Consider the following 16975-nt stretch of genomic DNA (forward strand, 5'->3'; position numbering starts at 1 on the left):
TACCAAAAGATGGGGTGTAGGCTGGGGCTATGACTGGATCATAGAATCGTAGAATTGGAAGAGACCTTGAGAGGTCATCAAGTCCAGCCCCCTGTACTCAAGGTAGGACCAAGCACAATCTAGATCTGTCCTGGGCAAAATACGGCCCGGGGGCTTGATTTGGCCTGCCAAGCCACTGGACCTGGCCTGCAGATGCTGCAGGGAGCCCAAGGCAGGCTCCCCACTTGCCTTGCCCCACCCGCTGTTCAGAAACACAGCTGCAGGGTGGTTTCACTTTAAAAACTGAGCCCAGAGAGGAGGGGGGAATCTTTAGGAGCTGTACCCACCCCTAGCACAATCCCATTAGCTGGCTTCTGGCCAGAAACTGGCCAATGGGAGCTGCCTGTTTCAACAACAGGCAGCCATGAAGCACAAGGGGCTCTGGTTATGCACAGAGCACATGGATGCAGCCTGCCTGAAGGGCAGGCAGGCAGGGAGGCTGACTCGGGAACGGGCTGCTGGCTGGTAAGTCTCCTGGCTAGGGGCTGCCTCTGGCACCTCCCTTCCCCAACCCTCTGCCCCCCCCCATTCCACATACCCAAATCCTCTGCCTCCCTCCTGCACCCATTCTCCCTCCCAGATCTGGCACCCAAATCCCCTGCCCCAGATCACAATCCCCTCCTGCCCTAGCTCACAACCCAATTCCCTGCACCCCCTCCAGTACCCCAATTCTCTGCCCTAGGTCACAATCCAACCCCCTGCACCTCAGTCTAGTGCCCCAATCACCCCTGCATCCTTCACCCAAACTCCCTCCCTTACCCCAAGCTCCCTTCTGCACCTAACCTCCATCCCAGACCTTGCCCCGCCTCCATTAATATCCTGGAAGAGTGTGGCCCTCGACCACTTTCCAAAATCCAGGAGTGGTCCCCATTATTGCCTGCCCCTGCTCTAGATCATCCAGATCGGTGCTTACCTAACCTGCTCTTAAACATCTCCAATGATGGAGATTCCACAACTTCCCTAGGCTATTTATTCCAATAATTAACCACCCTGACAGTTAGGAAGTTTTTCCCCAATGTCCAACTTGAACCTCCCTTGCTGCAATTTAATCCCATTGCTTCTTGTCCTATCAACAGAGGTTAAGGAGAGTAATTTTTCCTCTCTTCCTTGTAACACCCAAAAGGTACTGATCCCTACAGAACCCCACTTGTTACGCCCTTCCAACATGATCGTGAACCACTGTGAGAATGGTTATTCCACAAATTATGCACCAACCTTATATTGCCCCATCTACGATGTATTTCCCTAATTTGTTTATAAGATGATCATACGAGTCTGTATCAAATGCTTTACTATTAGGATCTATTAATGAGGATTCTCCATATTCTAATAAATAGGAGATGATATAAATTGATAAAGTATAGGTAAGAGCTGAAAAGAAAGAGTCCCCCATTCCATTACATCACATAATGGCAGACAGCTAACTAGTGACACATTTTATAAGTGCTTGTCTGCCGATGCTAAATTTCAGTGCCTAGTATTAAATGAGGAAATTGATATAACAGGCATTCAAGAAACTTGGTGGAACAGGAATAATCAATGAGACACGTTAGTACCAGGGTATAAAATATACAGGACTGACTGAGCAGGCCGTGCTGGAGGGGAAGCGACACTAGAGGGAAAATGGTAGCATATTGCTAGCAGAGGGTCCAACACAGTAAAAATCTGAAATGACTCAAGCTATGCCATAGGTCTCTGTATAGAAATGCCTCGCTTCACCAATAAAAGTATTGAAACATACTACCAACCTTCTGAGCGACATGGTAATGGTGACTGTGAAATGCTCCAAAAGCTTAGCAAGGCTATCCAAATAGAAAACTCAGCAATAATGGGAAATTTTAAAGTTTCTAAACACCATACATGACTTCTTTTTGGAGCAACTAGTCCTGGAACCCATAAGGCGGGGGTGGGGAATGGAAGGTAGCCAGGTGTGGAGATGAAGCTTGTGGAGTTCTGGATGGAGAGTCCTCCCATGGTTCTGCGATAAAAGGTCGTGATGGAGTGGGAAGGCATACAGATCTACCGTTGTCTTGTGAAGGTAAGGATACCAAGCCTGTATGTCAGCCACATTGGTGCCACTAGTGTGACTTGATCCTGATCTGTCCTGATCTTGTTGAGGACCTTGTGTAGGAGAGGAGCATCCCACCTGATAGAAAAGGCATCCCCAAGGGAGTGTTTCCCTAGGGCTGCTCTGGAGCAATAGAGGTGACACTTCCTGTTGCCTCTTTTGGTAAAGAGTTCTATGTCTGGTTGGCCTCACTGGTGAAAGACTAGATCGAGTGTGTGCTTGTCTATTTCCCATTCATATTGGTCGTGGAACATGCAGCTTAGCGCATCTGTTGTGATGTTGAGTACTCCAGGAAGGTGGAGGGCTACCAGGGTGACCTGATGTACCAGGCACCAGTTCCATAATTTGATGGCTTCCGGGCAAAGGGATGGGGATCGTGCACCTCTGTGCCGGTTGATGTAGTACATGCAGGTGGTGTTGTCTGTCATAATAATGGACTTGCAAGCTATGTAAGATTGGAAGTGTTGACACGCATATCTGACTGCTCATAATTCGCGAAGGTTGATATGAAAAGTTTGTTCCATAAAGGACCATTTGCCTTGAGCTGTGATGGTCCCTAAATGGGCTCCCCAACTCATGAGTGATGCGTCGGTAATAATTGTAAGTATGGGGGAAGGCTGCTGGAATGGTACACTGTCTGGCATGTTTGTCCACCATTGTAGGGAATTGAGGATGCATGGTAGGATAACAACTTGTTTGGAAAGTTGATCCCTGGAGGGCTTGTAAGTTGTGGCCAACCATGACTGTAGGCCCCTCATGTGGAGTATGGGCAACTTTAATATATGGTGATATACCATCTCATAGAGCCGTAAGGGACCTTGAGAGATCATCTAGTCCAGTCCGCTGCCCTCACAGCAAGGCCAAGTACTATCCCTGACAGATTTGCCCCAGATCCCTAAATGGCCTCCTCAAGGACTGAACTCACAACCCCAGGTTTAGCAGGTCAATGCTCAAACCACTGAGCTAGCCCTCCCCCTCCACTTGATGATGTATGTTGTAGAAGCCATATGCCTGAGGATTGAGGCATTCGTGTACCATCATGTGCACTCCTGATAAGATCGTGTATGGTATTGAATCTGTGTTCAGGCAGAGTAGCCTTTGCTGCCACCGTATCAATGAGGGCCCCTATAAACTCCAACTTCTGGGTTGGGTATAGTGTGGATTTTGTATGGTTTATATGGAAGCCGAGGTTGACCAGAGAGTCCATGGTAGTATCGATCATGGCCTTGGTTTCCTGAAAGGATGTCTCTTATGTGGCAGTCGTCTAGGTATGGAAAGTTCATGACTCCTTGATGCCATAGTGAGGCCATTACAACTGCCAGAGTTTTGGAAAATACCCTGGGGACAGTTGAGAGGCCAAAGGGGAGCACTCGGTACTGGTAGTGTTGGGTGCCCACCATGAATCGTAAGAAGCATTCGTGTGCAGGATGGATCATGATGTGGAAATAGGTATCCTGGAAGTTGAGAGCCAAAAGCCAGTCCCCTTGATCCAATGTGGGAATAATTGTTGCTAGGGTTACCATCTTGAAGCAGTGATAAGCGATATATTTGTTGAGTCTCCTCAAATCCAATCTAGGTTGCCACCCTCCATTCTTTTTCTGGATTAGGAAGTAGACTGAGTAAAACCCTCGACCCTGGAATACTGGTGGTACCTGTTTTAAAGCACCCAATTGCAGTAGGTGCAAGACTTCCGGGTGGAGAAGGTTCTCGTGAGATGGGTCCCTGAAGAGGGACAGGGTGGGAGAGTGGGTGGGAGGCAAGGAGCGAAGGGGATAACATAACCATGTTGGATAAGTTCTAGGACCCATCTGTCTGATGTGATTTGGGTCCATGATGGAGAAAAGCTCAGACGATGGCTGAACTGAGGATGACTGGGTGCGAGTGGTATTGAGGTAGTTTTCTGGCTCGCAACATATTTTTCAAATTTGTTGTTTGGCTATTGGTGGATAGGTAGTAGGGGAATGTTGTTGCTGCTGGCATTAGGGTCTGCGATGTCGTGGCCTTTGTTTTTGGTGGAGATCGTATCTGGATTGTTGTCTGTATGGCTCCCTGGGTCTCTGGTAGGTTGAGTACTTCGTTCTCTTACGGGGGGAGTGTACAGTCTGAGGATCCTGAGAGTGGTGCGGGAGTCCTTCATGGAATGTAATACCTCGTCTGTCTTAGCAGTGAAGAGGTTGGTCTTGTCGAAGGGCAGATCTTCAACCTTCTGTTGTAAATCTCTTGGGACTCCAGGTGCCTGCAGCCACGAAATCCTGTGCAATACGATGGCAGATGCTGTTATATGGGCCGCGGTGTCTGCTACGTCCATTGCGGACTATAGGGCTGTATAGGAAATGGTGTGGCATTCCTGCATGATGCTAAGGAGTGTTGGTCTCTTGTATTCTGGTAAATGCTGAATTAGGTCTTGCAGTTTGGAATAGCTGGCATGGTCGTAATCTGCGAGCATTGCCGTGTAGTTTGCTGCTCTAAGGAGCAGGGTGGCAGAGGAATAGACTTTATGACCCATGATGTCGACTTTTTTATGGTCTGTGTCTTGTGGAGAGGTCCTGAGGTTAGGCTGTCTTCCCTTATGTCGAATGGAGTCTACCACTAATGAGTTTGGTGGGGGATGGGTGAAGAGGAAATCCATTCCTTTTGGTGCAATGAAGTACTTGCGGTCTGCCCTTTTATTAGTTGGGGTAACGGACGCAGGAGTCTGCCAGATATTATCCGGGTCCATAATGGGGAGTGCTATTCGGGAGGTAGTGGGAGGCGGTAGTGTGCATAATGGCTGGTATTGTTTCTCTTGTACCTCCTGTAGATCTCCCTCTTGCGCCAAGGCCACCCCTTTGAAGAGGTCTTGGAATTTCCCTGCTGGATGGCAGGGTTTCAGCCATAACCGCCTCATCGGGTGAGGATGAGGAGTTGTGTAAAGGGGATCTGTGTTCCCCTTCTTAGAGGGAGTCCTGTATCTCGGAGTGAGCAGAAGAACTGGGCATAGTTATCAAGGTGATAATTGGAGGAGAAGACAGTGGTGGTCTGGAGATGGTGGGTCTTCTTAGGGTGTGGATCCCATGGCTGCCATTGAGTGGTATATGGCAGGGTGGGTAGCCATACTGCTGTGCATACCACGTGGTGGAGGGTACGTGTATGCCACAGAGCCAGGTTGCCCGTTCCAGATGTGCCAGGCCTATCCGCAGTGCTGACTCTTGCTGTCATCGGTGCCAAGGGTAGCAAACAGGCTGGAGAAAGACTCGTTTGACACCGTAAGGCCAGAGGGATGAGATTTATCCATACCCTTGCTCTGGGAGGCCGGTTTTGGAGCTGTTGGTGCATCCTCTGATGGTGGTCGAAGCGACTTCTTGTAGAGGAGACTTTTCAGTCTGTTTGCTCGACCACAGCACACTCTAGCCATGAGTTTCAAGCAGTGGGGGCACTTTTGTGTCTGATTCGACTCCCCCAGGCACTTTATACACTTAGAATGCCCGTCAGACATGGGCATAGCATCCCAGTATGTGTCTCACCTTTTACAACTGGGAGATCTCGGCATGAAGTGTGGGGGAAAGGCGGCAAGCCACAATGAAATGCTTTTTTTAAAAACTTTTGATTGGGGTGGATTGGTAGGGGTAAAATAACTTGGATACTGAGGTAACTAATGGGATTAACTGGGTTTTTGATGATTTTCTTTGACAGATCGAGAGGAAAAGAGGCTCCGTCTGCTGCTGAGGATGGTAGAGAAGGAACTGAGGGGCCACGCTGAGCGCGTGCCTAACAGACTCCAACGGCACAAGGGGCCACCACTGCCCATGCACGGTGCGGTGGAAACTGCTGGAAAAGTCTCCAGTCGCGAGCGTGAGGACGCACCAGCACCCGAAGTGGAGCACTCACGGGGATGCCACTTGAAGGAGAATCATCAGTTTTTCATAGACATCTTACTTGACACACTTTGTGCAAAATTTGGTGCAAATATATAACAGTAATTGCAAAATAATGTCTCACCTGGTGAATCTAATTATAGAAATGACCACTAGTCTGGGGGGTTGGGTACCCTATTTCTTGCTATCTGTCCTGAGTGTGGCATTTTCAGTGTGGCCCATGCCATGCACATAGTCACTGTGTGGAGAAAGTGACTAGGGAAGTGTTCTTTACTCCTTCAAACACCACAAGAACTAGGGGTCACCTGATTAAATGAATAAGTAACAGGTTTAAAACAAACATAAGGAAGCGTATTTCTCCACACAACTCAGGTATCCTCTGTAACGCGGCCAGAGAATGTTGTGAAAGCAAAGACTATAACTGGGTTAAAAAAAACTAGATAAAGTACTAGAGAACAACTCCATCAATAGCTGTTAGCCAGGATGATCAGGAAGCAACATCACACTCTGGGTCTGCTTAAACCTCTGTTTGTCAGAGGCTGGAAATGGGCAACAGGGGTGCAATCCCTGGATTCCCTGTTCAGTTCATTCCCTCTGGGGTACCTGGCATTGGCCACTGTCAGAAGATAGAATACTGGGCTAGATGGACCATTTGTCCTACCTAGGAGGGCCATTCTGATGTTCTTATCTAATTGCATATCATCTGGAATGAAGACCCTGACTGCTTGTGGTCATTAAAGATCCTCTGGCACTTTCCAATACCAGCTAGAGCAATCTGCCAACAGACCATGCCTTTGGACCATGCCTATTAAGTGTCATTTTCACTTTTACTAGTGGTGCCAATAAATCAAGTAGATAAAAACAGCCAGATGTTGCACTGGTGTTGGCTGAAATCCCCCTCCCCCCCCGACCCCGTGCTGCGGGGAAGTCAGCACAGGAGACACTCACTTGGTTCCCACACAGGCCTATGTTGAAGTGATGGAAATATTTCAGTCCCTTGGAGGTGAAGCTTGGCCCACCCACGAAGGCCGTGCTGTTGGCCAGTGCTGAGAAGTCGTACTCCAGAGTCCGGCCATTCTTGTTCAACGAGAAGTGGCAGTCGTTGTAGCACAGCGAATGGATCTGGGGGAGGAACATCTCAGTCAGCCATTGCAAGCCCTTCCAGCGCGGCTGGCTCAGGGCACACTTAAGCTGTTTATTTCGTGGCAATGGAGACCCTGACGCATGGATGCATGTGGGCATTTCTAAAAGGACTTCTCAGGCAGCTTTGTCCATTTGAGGTACTTACTTACATGGCTCCTGTCACTGTTATCTGGACAGCTTTGAATCTGCACTATTCACGCTTGGGCAGGGTCACTGTCCCATTTCACAGACTAACAGACAGAAGCCAAAGTCACCCATGGAGCCTGTGCAGAGCAGGGGAATGACCCTAAGGGGCACCCAACCCTGACTAGTGCACTATACACTGGGGCACCTGTGCTGAGGGTGTGCTGTACGTGTTGCACCATGTATCACGAAGGCTAGGTGGCAATGAAACAGGGTCATCTAAGGATGCGCACACTCACTGGCTACATCTAGACTGGCAGGATTTTCCGCAAATGCTTTGGCTCTGGAGTGGGGCCAAAAATGAGGGGTTAAGTGTGCAGGACAGGGCTGCCAGTGAGTGGGATAAGGATGGGGGTGTAGGATCAAGATGGGGTGTAAGAGCGGGTGAGAGGTCTGGGGGGATGGTAGAGTACAGGAGCAGGCTGGGGGCAGGGTGTCTGACCAAGGGGGAGAGGGCAGGAGCAGGCTGGGGGCAGGGTGCCTGGCCAGGGGGAGAGGGCAGGAGCAAGGGAGGTGCAGGAGCAGGCTGGGGGCAGGGTGCCTGGCCAGGGGGAGAGGGCAGGAGCAGGCTGGGGGCAGGGTGTCTGACCAAGGGGGAGAGGGCAGGAGCAGGCTGGGGGCAGGGTGCCTGACCAAGGGGGAGAGGGCAGGAGCAGGCTGGGGGCAGGGTGCCTGGCCAGGGGGAGAGGGCAGGAGCAGGCTGGGGGCAGGGTGCCTGACCAAGGGGGAGAGGGCAGGAGCAGGCTGGGGGCAGGGTGCCTGGCCAGGGGAAGAGGGCAGGAGCAGGCTGGGGGCAGGGTGCCTGGCCAGGGGGAGAGGGCAGGAGCAGGCTGGGGGCAGGGTGCCTGACCAGGGGGAGAGGGCAGGAGCAGGCTGGGGGCAGGGTGCCTGGCCAGGGGAAGAGGGCAGGAGCAGGCTGGGGGCAGGGTGCCTGGCCAGGGGGAGAGGGCAGGAGCAGGCTGGGGGCAGGGTGCCTGGCCAGGGGGAGAGGGCAGGAGCAGGCTGGGGGCAGGGTGCCTGGCCAGGGGGAGAGGGCAGGAGCAGGCTGCCTCTCCCTGAGCCAGGCAGCTCCGTGGACCAAACCCTGAGCCTCTGGCTGGGTGGGGCTCCGTAAGCAGCTGCAGGGCCGTGCTACCAAGCAGTTTAGAGGGAACCTTGCCCACTACCCGCAGCTGCTGAGGCCTGTGACATGCACTGCTAGCAGCTGTAATCACTGCAAGTTTGAACAGAGAGAAGGGAGTGCCTGGCAAAGGAGAACCCGGGCTGGATCCTGTAGTCCTTCTGCCTGCGCACAGCAGTGCCAAGTCAGCATGGGTGTTTGTGCAGCACCTAGCGCACCAGCCCCACATCACCACGAGTAACGGAGTAGGAGAGGAGAATACCTTGTTGCTCTTTGTACCAGGGCCGCAGGGGATGCAGGCCTGACTGCCATAAGGCTGATGGGCTTTCAGGTAAGTGCTGGGTGCGCACGGGCGGCAGGCGCCAGAGGCTCGGTCAATGTAGTTCCCAGGTAGGCAGGAGGTGCAGGAGCCCGAGGACTCCACGGCACAGAGTCGGCAGTAAGAGGCCACCCCGTCCATGACGTTGGTCACGTTGATTGAGTAGAGCTTGGCAACATCGTTCGTGTACTTTCTTCCCTGGAACAGAGGGGCCCGTGCGAACTTGTGACACTGGAACACAGGGATTGTCCCAGGGCCACGTGGCAGAAACATGAAGGGCCATTTCCCAGCTCTCTACCATGGAGCCTGGCACTCAGACTGCAGCGTCTGATCCCCTCGCAAGCACTGACGTAGTGACCCTGGGCCGGAGAGCGAAGCTCCTGTTCTGGCCGAGCAGACAGGAGTGCAGGCCATGCTCTAAGAGACTTGCCCAAGGTCTTACAGCCACAGACCGGAAAAGGGACGCTGGGCCTCTCAACCCAAGCCTGGGCAGAAGGGACACCACTTATCTGAACTGACTGCAAGGAAATCCCAGTGTCTGGCCTCCAGACTGGGGAAGAGCAAGGAGCTCAGACCAGGGCGCTGCCCTCTTACCGCCTCGTGATACACCGTGCGCTGGAAGGCCCAGGTGAAGCTCATTGTGGCATTCTTCTCAATGATGTATGTGTAGGACTGTTTCCCTTTGGAGCCGTTCCAGGTCTCCACAGGCGTGTTGGTGCGTAAGTTCACACCCTGCCGTGGAAAGGGGAAACAGAGGCTGGTCAGCAGGCACGGGAGTAGCTGGTCATTTCTACCCAAACCCCCTAGCCCCCTTCCGCTGCCTGCCCTCCTGGGTCACAGCCCAGCCAGGAACGGTGGCTACAGCTTTCCAAGTACCTTAGAGACATCTGTCAAAAGCCACTTGGACACAGCTTTTGCAGCTGAAAGTCAGAATGCGAGTCACTTGTGACTACCTCGATGATGCATTAGGATGGCCGCTGGGCACTGACCCAGCCTGCCTGACCTTCCTGAGTTGATGCGCTCTCTCTAAGAAGCTTCCAGCTTTCCAATGAGAGGGCAAAAGTAACGCCACACCCCTCAGGAGACCCACTGGAGAACAGGAAGGATGCACAATACATGCCCACTCTGTGAACCCTTTGCAGAGTAGTTCAACCACCTCTCACTCTTACCGGTTAGCACTGAAGAACTCCCCGGTCACAGTGCGAGCTCCCAGCCCTCTCTCATGGCAAGGATCACATGGCACATCCCTCATACCCAGACCATGCACATCTGGCCCACCTCTGCCTGGGAGCTGGCTTCTGGCAGGGCCAGGCAGGGCCAGACAGCAGCTCAGCTGAGCAGGGGAGATGAGCACACACAGCAGGGTAGGACACTGGGGTACAGGAGTGGTGAGCTGGGGCAGGATGGAGAGGAGTGGCTGGGTGGGGTGAGCTGCAGGCACTAGGATATGGCCCTTTCCAGGGTCACTCTTTCAGCCCCTGTGGGGACAGAGTTAAGGGAAGTGCTGGAGCAGCAGGCCTATAGACAGATGGTCCCTAACCCAGAGTGGCTACAGCAAAAGCTTCTGCCCCAACCTCTTGACCGTGGGCCAAAGGGGAACTCAGCTCCAGCTCAGACAGCCAGTGTGGGAGTCAGAAGCTCTGGTGAGTTGTGCCTGCCAACAGCTGAACTGAGACCCAGGCAACCTGCAGCCTAAGCTGGCCTTTGGCTCCTACTCTCCAGGATGGACTCAGCTCGGAGACCTGAAAGCTCCACACCTGGCCCCAAGAGAGCGTGAAGCAGGGTGGGGGCAGCGTGCGGCCACTTGCAGCAATGGCCCGAGCACAGGAAGCAGCTAAGCCAACCTACCACCATAAAGTACAGCTCGCAGTTCACACTGCAGACAGTCTCAAAGACAAAGGTGATTCTTGACACCTCTTTGTTCTCTGCATCCGCCATCACGGACTGGGGGGGCCTGTGAACACAGCAGATCTCAGGTTACATCTTGCTCTCTAAGGCACGGCATGTGTGCGGGTGCAGGGAGCAACTGGCACGCAGGCGCACTCTGCTCCCGGACGCAGTGTTCCTAGGTACAGCCTCTGGGCCCCTGTGTGTGTGTGTCTGAGACCCACACGGACTCCTGCCTGTAGGAGCAGCCAGAGCAAAGATGCAGCATGTTTTATTAACAGGCCCATCCCAAACCCAGCACCTCCTGGCTACAACACTGCACAGGGGAGAATTCTCACCTATCAGGCTGCAAGAGCCAGGACCACGTGGCCTTGAGGGAAAACCGCAGGAGCCGCCAGACAGAGACACTGCTGTGGTAACCCTGATTAATGACACCAGCTTCCTGCACTGGGAGCAAGCGAGGGCAGCCCTTCCAGCTGTGCCATGCCCAGAGGTGTGCTGTGACCCGGGCAGTGACCCCATGGCATCCCATGCACAGCCGCTCCCGCTCTCACCTGAACCCAGGAACGACCATTGTCAGGATCATGAAATCATTGTCGGAGGCACCTGCTGCTGTATATATGTAGTCACCAGCCACCTCCCAACCTGGCACAGCAGAGGTGAAGAGTCAGAGCCAACCACACCCACTGGGGACTTTCAGGGCAGCACCACTGGGATATTTATGGGGCATAGCCAGGCGAGGGCATCACACCCCATCTGGGCCTCATACGGTCACTTACACCCGAGCAGAGGGATGGAGTGCTGTCCCCAGTTGGGGGAGCAAGGGGAGAATTCTCATTTGGCCCTCTGGGCACATTTGTGACCCCTGCCAAAGGGAGTCACACTGGGTACTGACAAAGCATGGGTGACTGCACGCCAGTGGCTGGCTGCTGCCAGCACAAAGCAGTGCCATGTGTGATGTAGGGCCACCAAGGAGCCTGACACGCCTAACTCTCTATGGGAGGGGGAACCACACGAGGCACGAGCTTCCCCCCCAGGACCACCTGGAACCAAGAGCTAACTAAAGCCCAGAGCTGCAGCGTCTCCTAGAAACCGCTCTGGCACAGCTACCTGCCATCCCTTTATATTCAAAGTTGATTCCGCTAAGGACCGTCGTCTCCATGTTAGCTGGCAGGGTGTTCCACCACTTGTATTCAAAGCCCAATGCTGGCTCAGTCCCAGCAGCGCAGCTGATACAGCCTGGGAGCAGAGGGAAACCATGTTACTCTAGGGAAGCTTTGGAAACAGGAGTGCGCTCTGGCCATGGATTCAATGCAACAGGAGTAGGAAGTGGCAGTCTCCAACAGGCTGACTCCTAGTCAGTGAAGGGCACAGCACTCTCCAGCTGCACGCGCACTCACCGGGGACATGTGCAGGGAAGCACACGTGGCATGAGCAAAGGAGGCCGGGTCAGAGGGGATGTTTAAGGAGTCCGAGGAGCCAGAAGCTGAAGTTAGACAAGCTCAGGCTCAAGGGACTTATCTAACGGTGAGGGATGAGGTGGACTCTCCAGGGCAGGACAGGTTGACTCTCTCTCAAGGCCAGTGTCTCTGGCTCAACCACAAGTAGGATGGTCTCTGCCCTGCGTGAGGCAGGAAAGCTGACTGCTCCTTCTGGCCTGACAACATGCTGAGGGGTCGGACAGGGATAAGCCAGTGGTTCTCCCCCTTTTTGATACTAGACAGGCCCTGGTGGGAAGCTAGTCAGAACCACCCTCCCATTTAGCAATATGGGAAAGGCTGAGCGGGTGACTTTCCCCAGAGTAAGAACGCAAACCTGCCACGACTCCCCGGTCCATGGCTAGCTAGGCACAAAACCCCAGCCAGCATCGTGTTTTGCTGGGAGAGCCAAGTTCCACCCAACCAGACCAGATACGGTGGCATTACCGGAGCCGTTGGAGTATGAGCCAGATGGACAGGGCTCACAGGCACTGGAATTGGTTTTGAAGAACCCAGGGTTGCATGGCGGGCACTTGGTTTTCACCCCCGAGGGGGGCAACTGCACTGCTGTAGGCAGATTCTCGCTGCAGGTTTTCGGTTCTGCCCATTTAAACATTAGCTGAGTCTGGAAGAGCAGAGACAGCAGGTGAGGGTGGCCATTGCCTAGCTGGGCCCGACAGCTGTTGTAAGACTGGTGGGGAGACAAAACTAATCACCCCCAGAAGGGGGTGCTGCCGTGCATGGGACCCCACCCAGGTAGTGTGCAGCAACAATGAGCACAGCTGTGCTGAGTAAGGGCCTACTGTGCCAGCGTGGCTGACCGCCACCAAGGGCCTGGGAGATGGATTTGGGAGAGGGGGGAGGAGAGCTGGCTCCATGCCCCAGAAGAGGTGTAGCCTGGAATGGAAGGGGAGGTACTGAGGGTAGTCAACTCTTAGCACAGCTGGGAACACGGCCCTGGACACTCCCAGCCCTTGGACTCCTGCAGAGCAGCGCTCCTGTGCAAATTCAAAGGGGACTGAGGCTCTGACCACTGCTGCTGCCACAGTAGCAGTGGCTGGGAGCTCTGGACCCCTTTGAAATGCGGGGCCCCTGGTGCACTCACTTTGCACCCCCGTTGGCAGGCCTGATGGGGGCTCCCCTGCAGGTGATGTGGGAGGAGAACGTGTCCCATCTGTGTGTGGATTGACTGGGGGTGTAGGGTTGCTAGATGGTTTAACAAAAAATACCAAACACCCCCCCCTCAAAAAAAACACTGGCAAAAAAATTCTGTTGAGGAAAAAAAAGGGAGACCAAAGATGTTAAGCGGAAAAAAAAAAAATTAAAAATCAGCATGGCCTCTTTAAGAAGCTTTTTTGCCAGCGGCCATTTTGTTTTTCTGTTCCAGCAACAAAGCAAGCCCCTGCGGAACCAGGTAAGCCGGGGGACGTGGGGCATCCAGGGGCTGAGCCCGGTTGCTGAGTGTGTCGTAGGGTTGCCAGGTGTCTGGTATTTTCGCCCCTGGTCCGGTAAAAAACAAACAAACAAATAAATAAATAAATCAGAAAATACTGGACATTTTAGGTGTCTACTATTTTCTGAATTTTTTTTAATCAGACAGGAGGCGAAAATACTGGACACCTGGCAACCCTATGGGGGTGCAGTCACAGGAAGTCAGCAAATACACCCTCTTAACTGCTGCTCTGCACCCTGCCCAGCACTACTCCCTGGGGAGGCAAACAAAAGCGGGGGGGGGGGGGGGGGAGTGCTCAATGGTTTTTTGCCTCTGTCTCCACAGACAAGGCCAGCTCCTAGAGTGATGCACTAGGCAACACGGTACGGGGAGGAGGTGGGCAGCCCTCAGTGGAGAAGGAACAGGTTCAGAACAATTTAGAAAGTTGGACATACACCAGTCCATGGGGCTGAATATAAAGCATCCGTGGGGGCTGAGGGAGTTGGCTGATGTGATTGCAGAGATTCTGGCCATTATCTTTGAAAAACTTGTGGCGATCAAGGAGGTGATTAAAAAAAAAGGCAAATGTAGTGCCCATCTTTGAAAAAGGGAAGGACGATCCAGGGAACTACAGACAGATCAGCCTCACCTCAGTCCCCAGAAAAATCATGGTGGGGATCCTCAAGGAAACCATTCTGAAGCACTTGTAAGAGCGGAAAATGATCAGGAATAATCAACATGGATTCACCAACGGCAAGTCGTGCCTGACCAATCTGATTGCCTTCTATGATGAAGTAACTGGCTCTGTGGACACAGGGAAGTTGGTGGTTGTGATATACTTTGACTTTAGCAAAGTTTTTGATACGGTCTCCCACAACATTCTTGCCAGCAATTAAGTATAGATTGGATAAATGGACTGTAAGGTGGCTAGAAAGCTGGATAGATTGTCAGGCTCAACAGGTACTAATCAACAGCTCGATGTCCAGTAGCAGTTGGTATCAAGCCTCAAGGGTTGGTTCCGGTGACAGTTTTGTTCAACATCTTTATTAATGACTTGGATGAGGGGGATGGATTGCACCCTCAGTAAGTTTGCAGATGACACTAAGCTAGGGGGAGAGGTAGATACGCTGGAGGGCAGAGATAGGGTCCAGAGTGACTTAGACAAATTGCAGGATTGGGACACAAGAAATCTGATGAAGTTCAACAAGGACAAGTGCAGAGTCCTGCCCTTGGGACAGAAGAATCCCAAGTATTGTTACAGGCTGGGGACCGACTGGCTAAGCAACAGGTCAGCAGAAAAGGACCTGGGGGTTACAGTGGATGAGAAGCTGGATATGAGTCAACAGGGTGTCCCTGGAGCCAAGAAGGCTAATGGCGTATCAGGGTGCATTAGGAGGGGCATTGCCAGCAGATCTAGGGAAGAGGAGGTTACTCACCTATGCAGTAACTGACGTTCTTTGAGATGAGTGTCCCTGTGGGTGCTCCGCTCAGGTCAAGGTGCATCCTAGCACCTTTGACTGGAGATTTGATCAGCAATGCCCCCCCCGGGCCATGCATGCACTTTGCCTACCTGAAGAGCTGTCAGAGTATAAATAGCACGCACATGGTCCGGACTCCTCAGTTCCTTCTCTACAACACACAAATGTCATATCCAAAGCAGAGGGGAGGAAGGTGGGTAGTCGAGTACCCACAGGGACACTCCTCTCAAAGAGCATCAGTTACTGCACAGGTGAGTAACCTCCTCTTCTCCTTCGAGGTGTATCCCTGTGGGTGCTCCACTCAGGTAACTGTAAGCAGTGTCCCGTAGGATGGTAGGGGCTTTGGATCAGGCTGGAAGGCTGCAGACAAAACAGCTCTGCCCATTCTAGCATCAGCTGCAGTGTCCTGTGCAGATGTGAGATTTCATGCCTGTGTGGCTGCCTTGCACATGTCGACAAGGGGAATGCTGTGTAGCAAGACAGCAGATGTGGAGAAGGAACATGTGGAACGTGCTCTGATGGAGTCAGGAGTAAGGATGTTAAAGACTAGTCAGCTATCCAATATGCAAATGCTTATCAGATACTCAGTTGACTAATTGATTCCTCCCCTTGCTGCCTCTGTCAGAGGCAGCAAAGGGGGGGGGCAAAGAGGGGGAACTTGAAAGTGGCAGTGCTGGACAACTGAGCCCAGGCTCAGCTATGCAGCACTCTGTACGTGGAGCCTGGGGTCAGCTGGGGATTCCCTAACTGATCCTGGGCCCAGAGCAGCATTTCCATGGAACCCAGGATCAGCTAGGGAGTCCCCAGCTAATGAACTCAGTGTGCAGCCCGGGGCCAGCTGGGAGTCCCCAGCTGACCCTGGGCTCTGGGGAAACACTACATGGAAATGGAACCCGTGGTCAGCTGGGGAGTTCCCAGCTGATCCTAAGTTCTGCTGAAATGCTGCATTGGAGCCCGGGATCAGCTGGGGAGTCTCCAGCTTACTCCAACCCCAGGTGGCATTTCAAAGCAGTAATGCAGCATGGAGCCCAGGTTCAGCTCTGAGTTGCCCGCTGATCCTGGGCTCCGTGCGGTGCTGCTGCTTTGAAATGTGCCAGAGCCGCCGCTGGGGACTCTTGTACGTTTCAAAGCTGGCACCTGTGTGCAGCCCAGACTCAGCAGGATTCCCCACTGGCCCCAGCAGGGGCTCTTGTACACTTCAAAGGAGAAATGCGGAAGTGCCTATTGTCTAGTCGATGGAAATTCCATCGAGTACTCGACAAGTCAATTAACCGCTAGTTAGCATCCTTAGTCAGAAGGCTGGACTTACTTCAGCTGGTAGCCCAAGTGTGACAGACCTCCTACCCCCATGTTTTATGAACTGGACTCATGGACATGAATATACACATCTCAAAAGTGTTTTGAGGGAATCATTTTGTGTAACCCATCAATCTTCATGTCACGATCCACTAGTTTTCTTTATCTTACTCTGTTGTATGTATCATTTGTGTGTGTAAAATTAGACACAGGGAGTGGGGAATAACGTGTGAGTTTCAAATGTATGAATGGGAGACATGGGGGTGTTACCCTCAACTGTTAAACTCTCTCTTTTGTCCTTCAGCCTGAGCAGTGGTTGGTAGGGAGCGGCCTCAATCCTTACCAAACGGGATAGGAGAGGAGAGGTCTGGGTCTTTTGGCTGGGCTGCACCTGAAGGAAGGGGCCTGAGACCCCAGGGTGGGGAGGAGAGCCCTGGTTTAGAGGGGCAGCTGGAAGAAAGGTTTTAGGGGGAGTTTGATGAAGTTTGCACTGAGGTTTCAATGTTGGATTAGCCAAGCAGTTTTGTTTCTTTTCATTCATAACCTACTTTGCTCTGCCTGTTTTCACTTATTACCACTTAAAGCCTACTGCCTCCACTTCATAAAGCCATTTTTATTTTCTATCAAACCCAGTGTAAGTGATTGTTACGGGGGGGGGGGGGGGGGCAGCCTGTGTGC

General features: G+C 52.6%; 1 protein-coding gene across 2 annotated transcripts in view; it reads right to left on the reverse strand.

The window, feature by feature from the left end:
• ELAPOR1 (endosome-lysosome associated apoptosis and autophagy regulator 1) overlaps positions 1–16975 on the reverse strand; it is a 93098-nt gene that overhangs the window by 35665 nt on the left and 40458 nt on the right. For both annotated transcript variants that reach the window (XM_014576451.3, XM_075910558.1), the window contains exons 9-15: positions 12539–12716; positions 11724–11852; positions 11168–11258; positions 10575–10680; positions 9321–9458; positions 8670–8924; positions 6910–7083 (exon numbers count right to left, since the gene is read on the reverse strand). In XM_014576451.3, coding sequence (XP_014431937.2) covers positions 6910–7083; positions 8670–8924; positions 9321–9458; positions 10575–10680; positions 11168–11258; positions 11724–11852; positions 12539–12716 — 1071 coding nt within the window. The remainder of the gene's footprint in view (positions 1–6909; positions 7084–8669; positions 8925–9320; positions 9459–10574; positions 10681–11167; positions 11259–11723; positions 11853–12538; positions 12717–16975) is intronic.

The sequence above is a fragment of the Pelodiscus sinensis genome, chromosome 27 (genome assembly GCF_049634645.1).
Source record: "Pelodiscus sinensis isolate JC-2024 chromosome 27, ASM4963464v1, whole genome shotgun sequence".
NCBI lineage: Eukaryota > Metazoa > Chordata > Testudines > Trionychidae > Pelodiscus > Pelodiscus sinensis.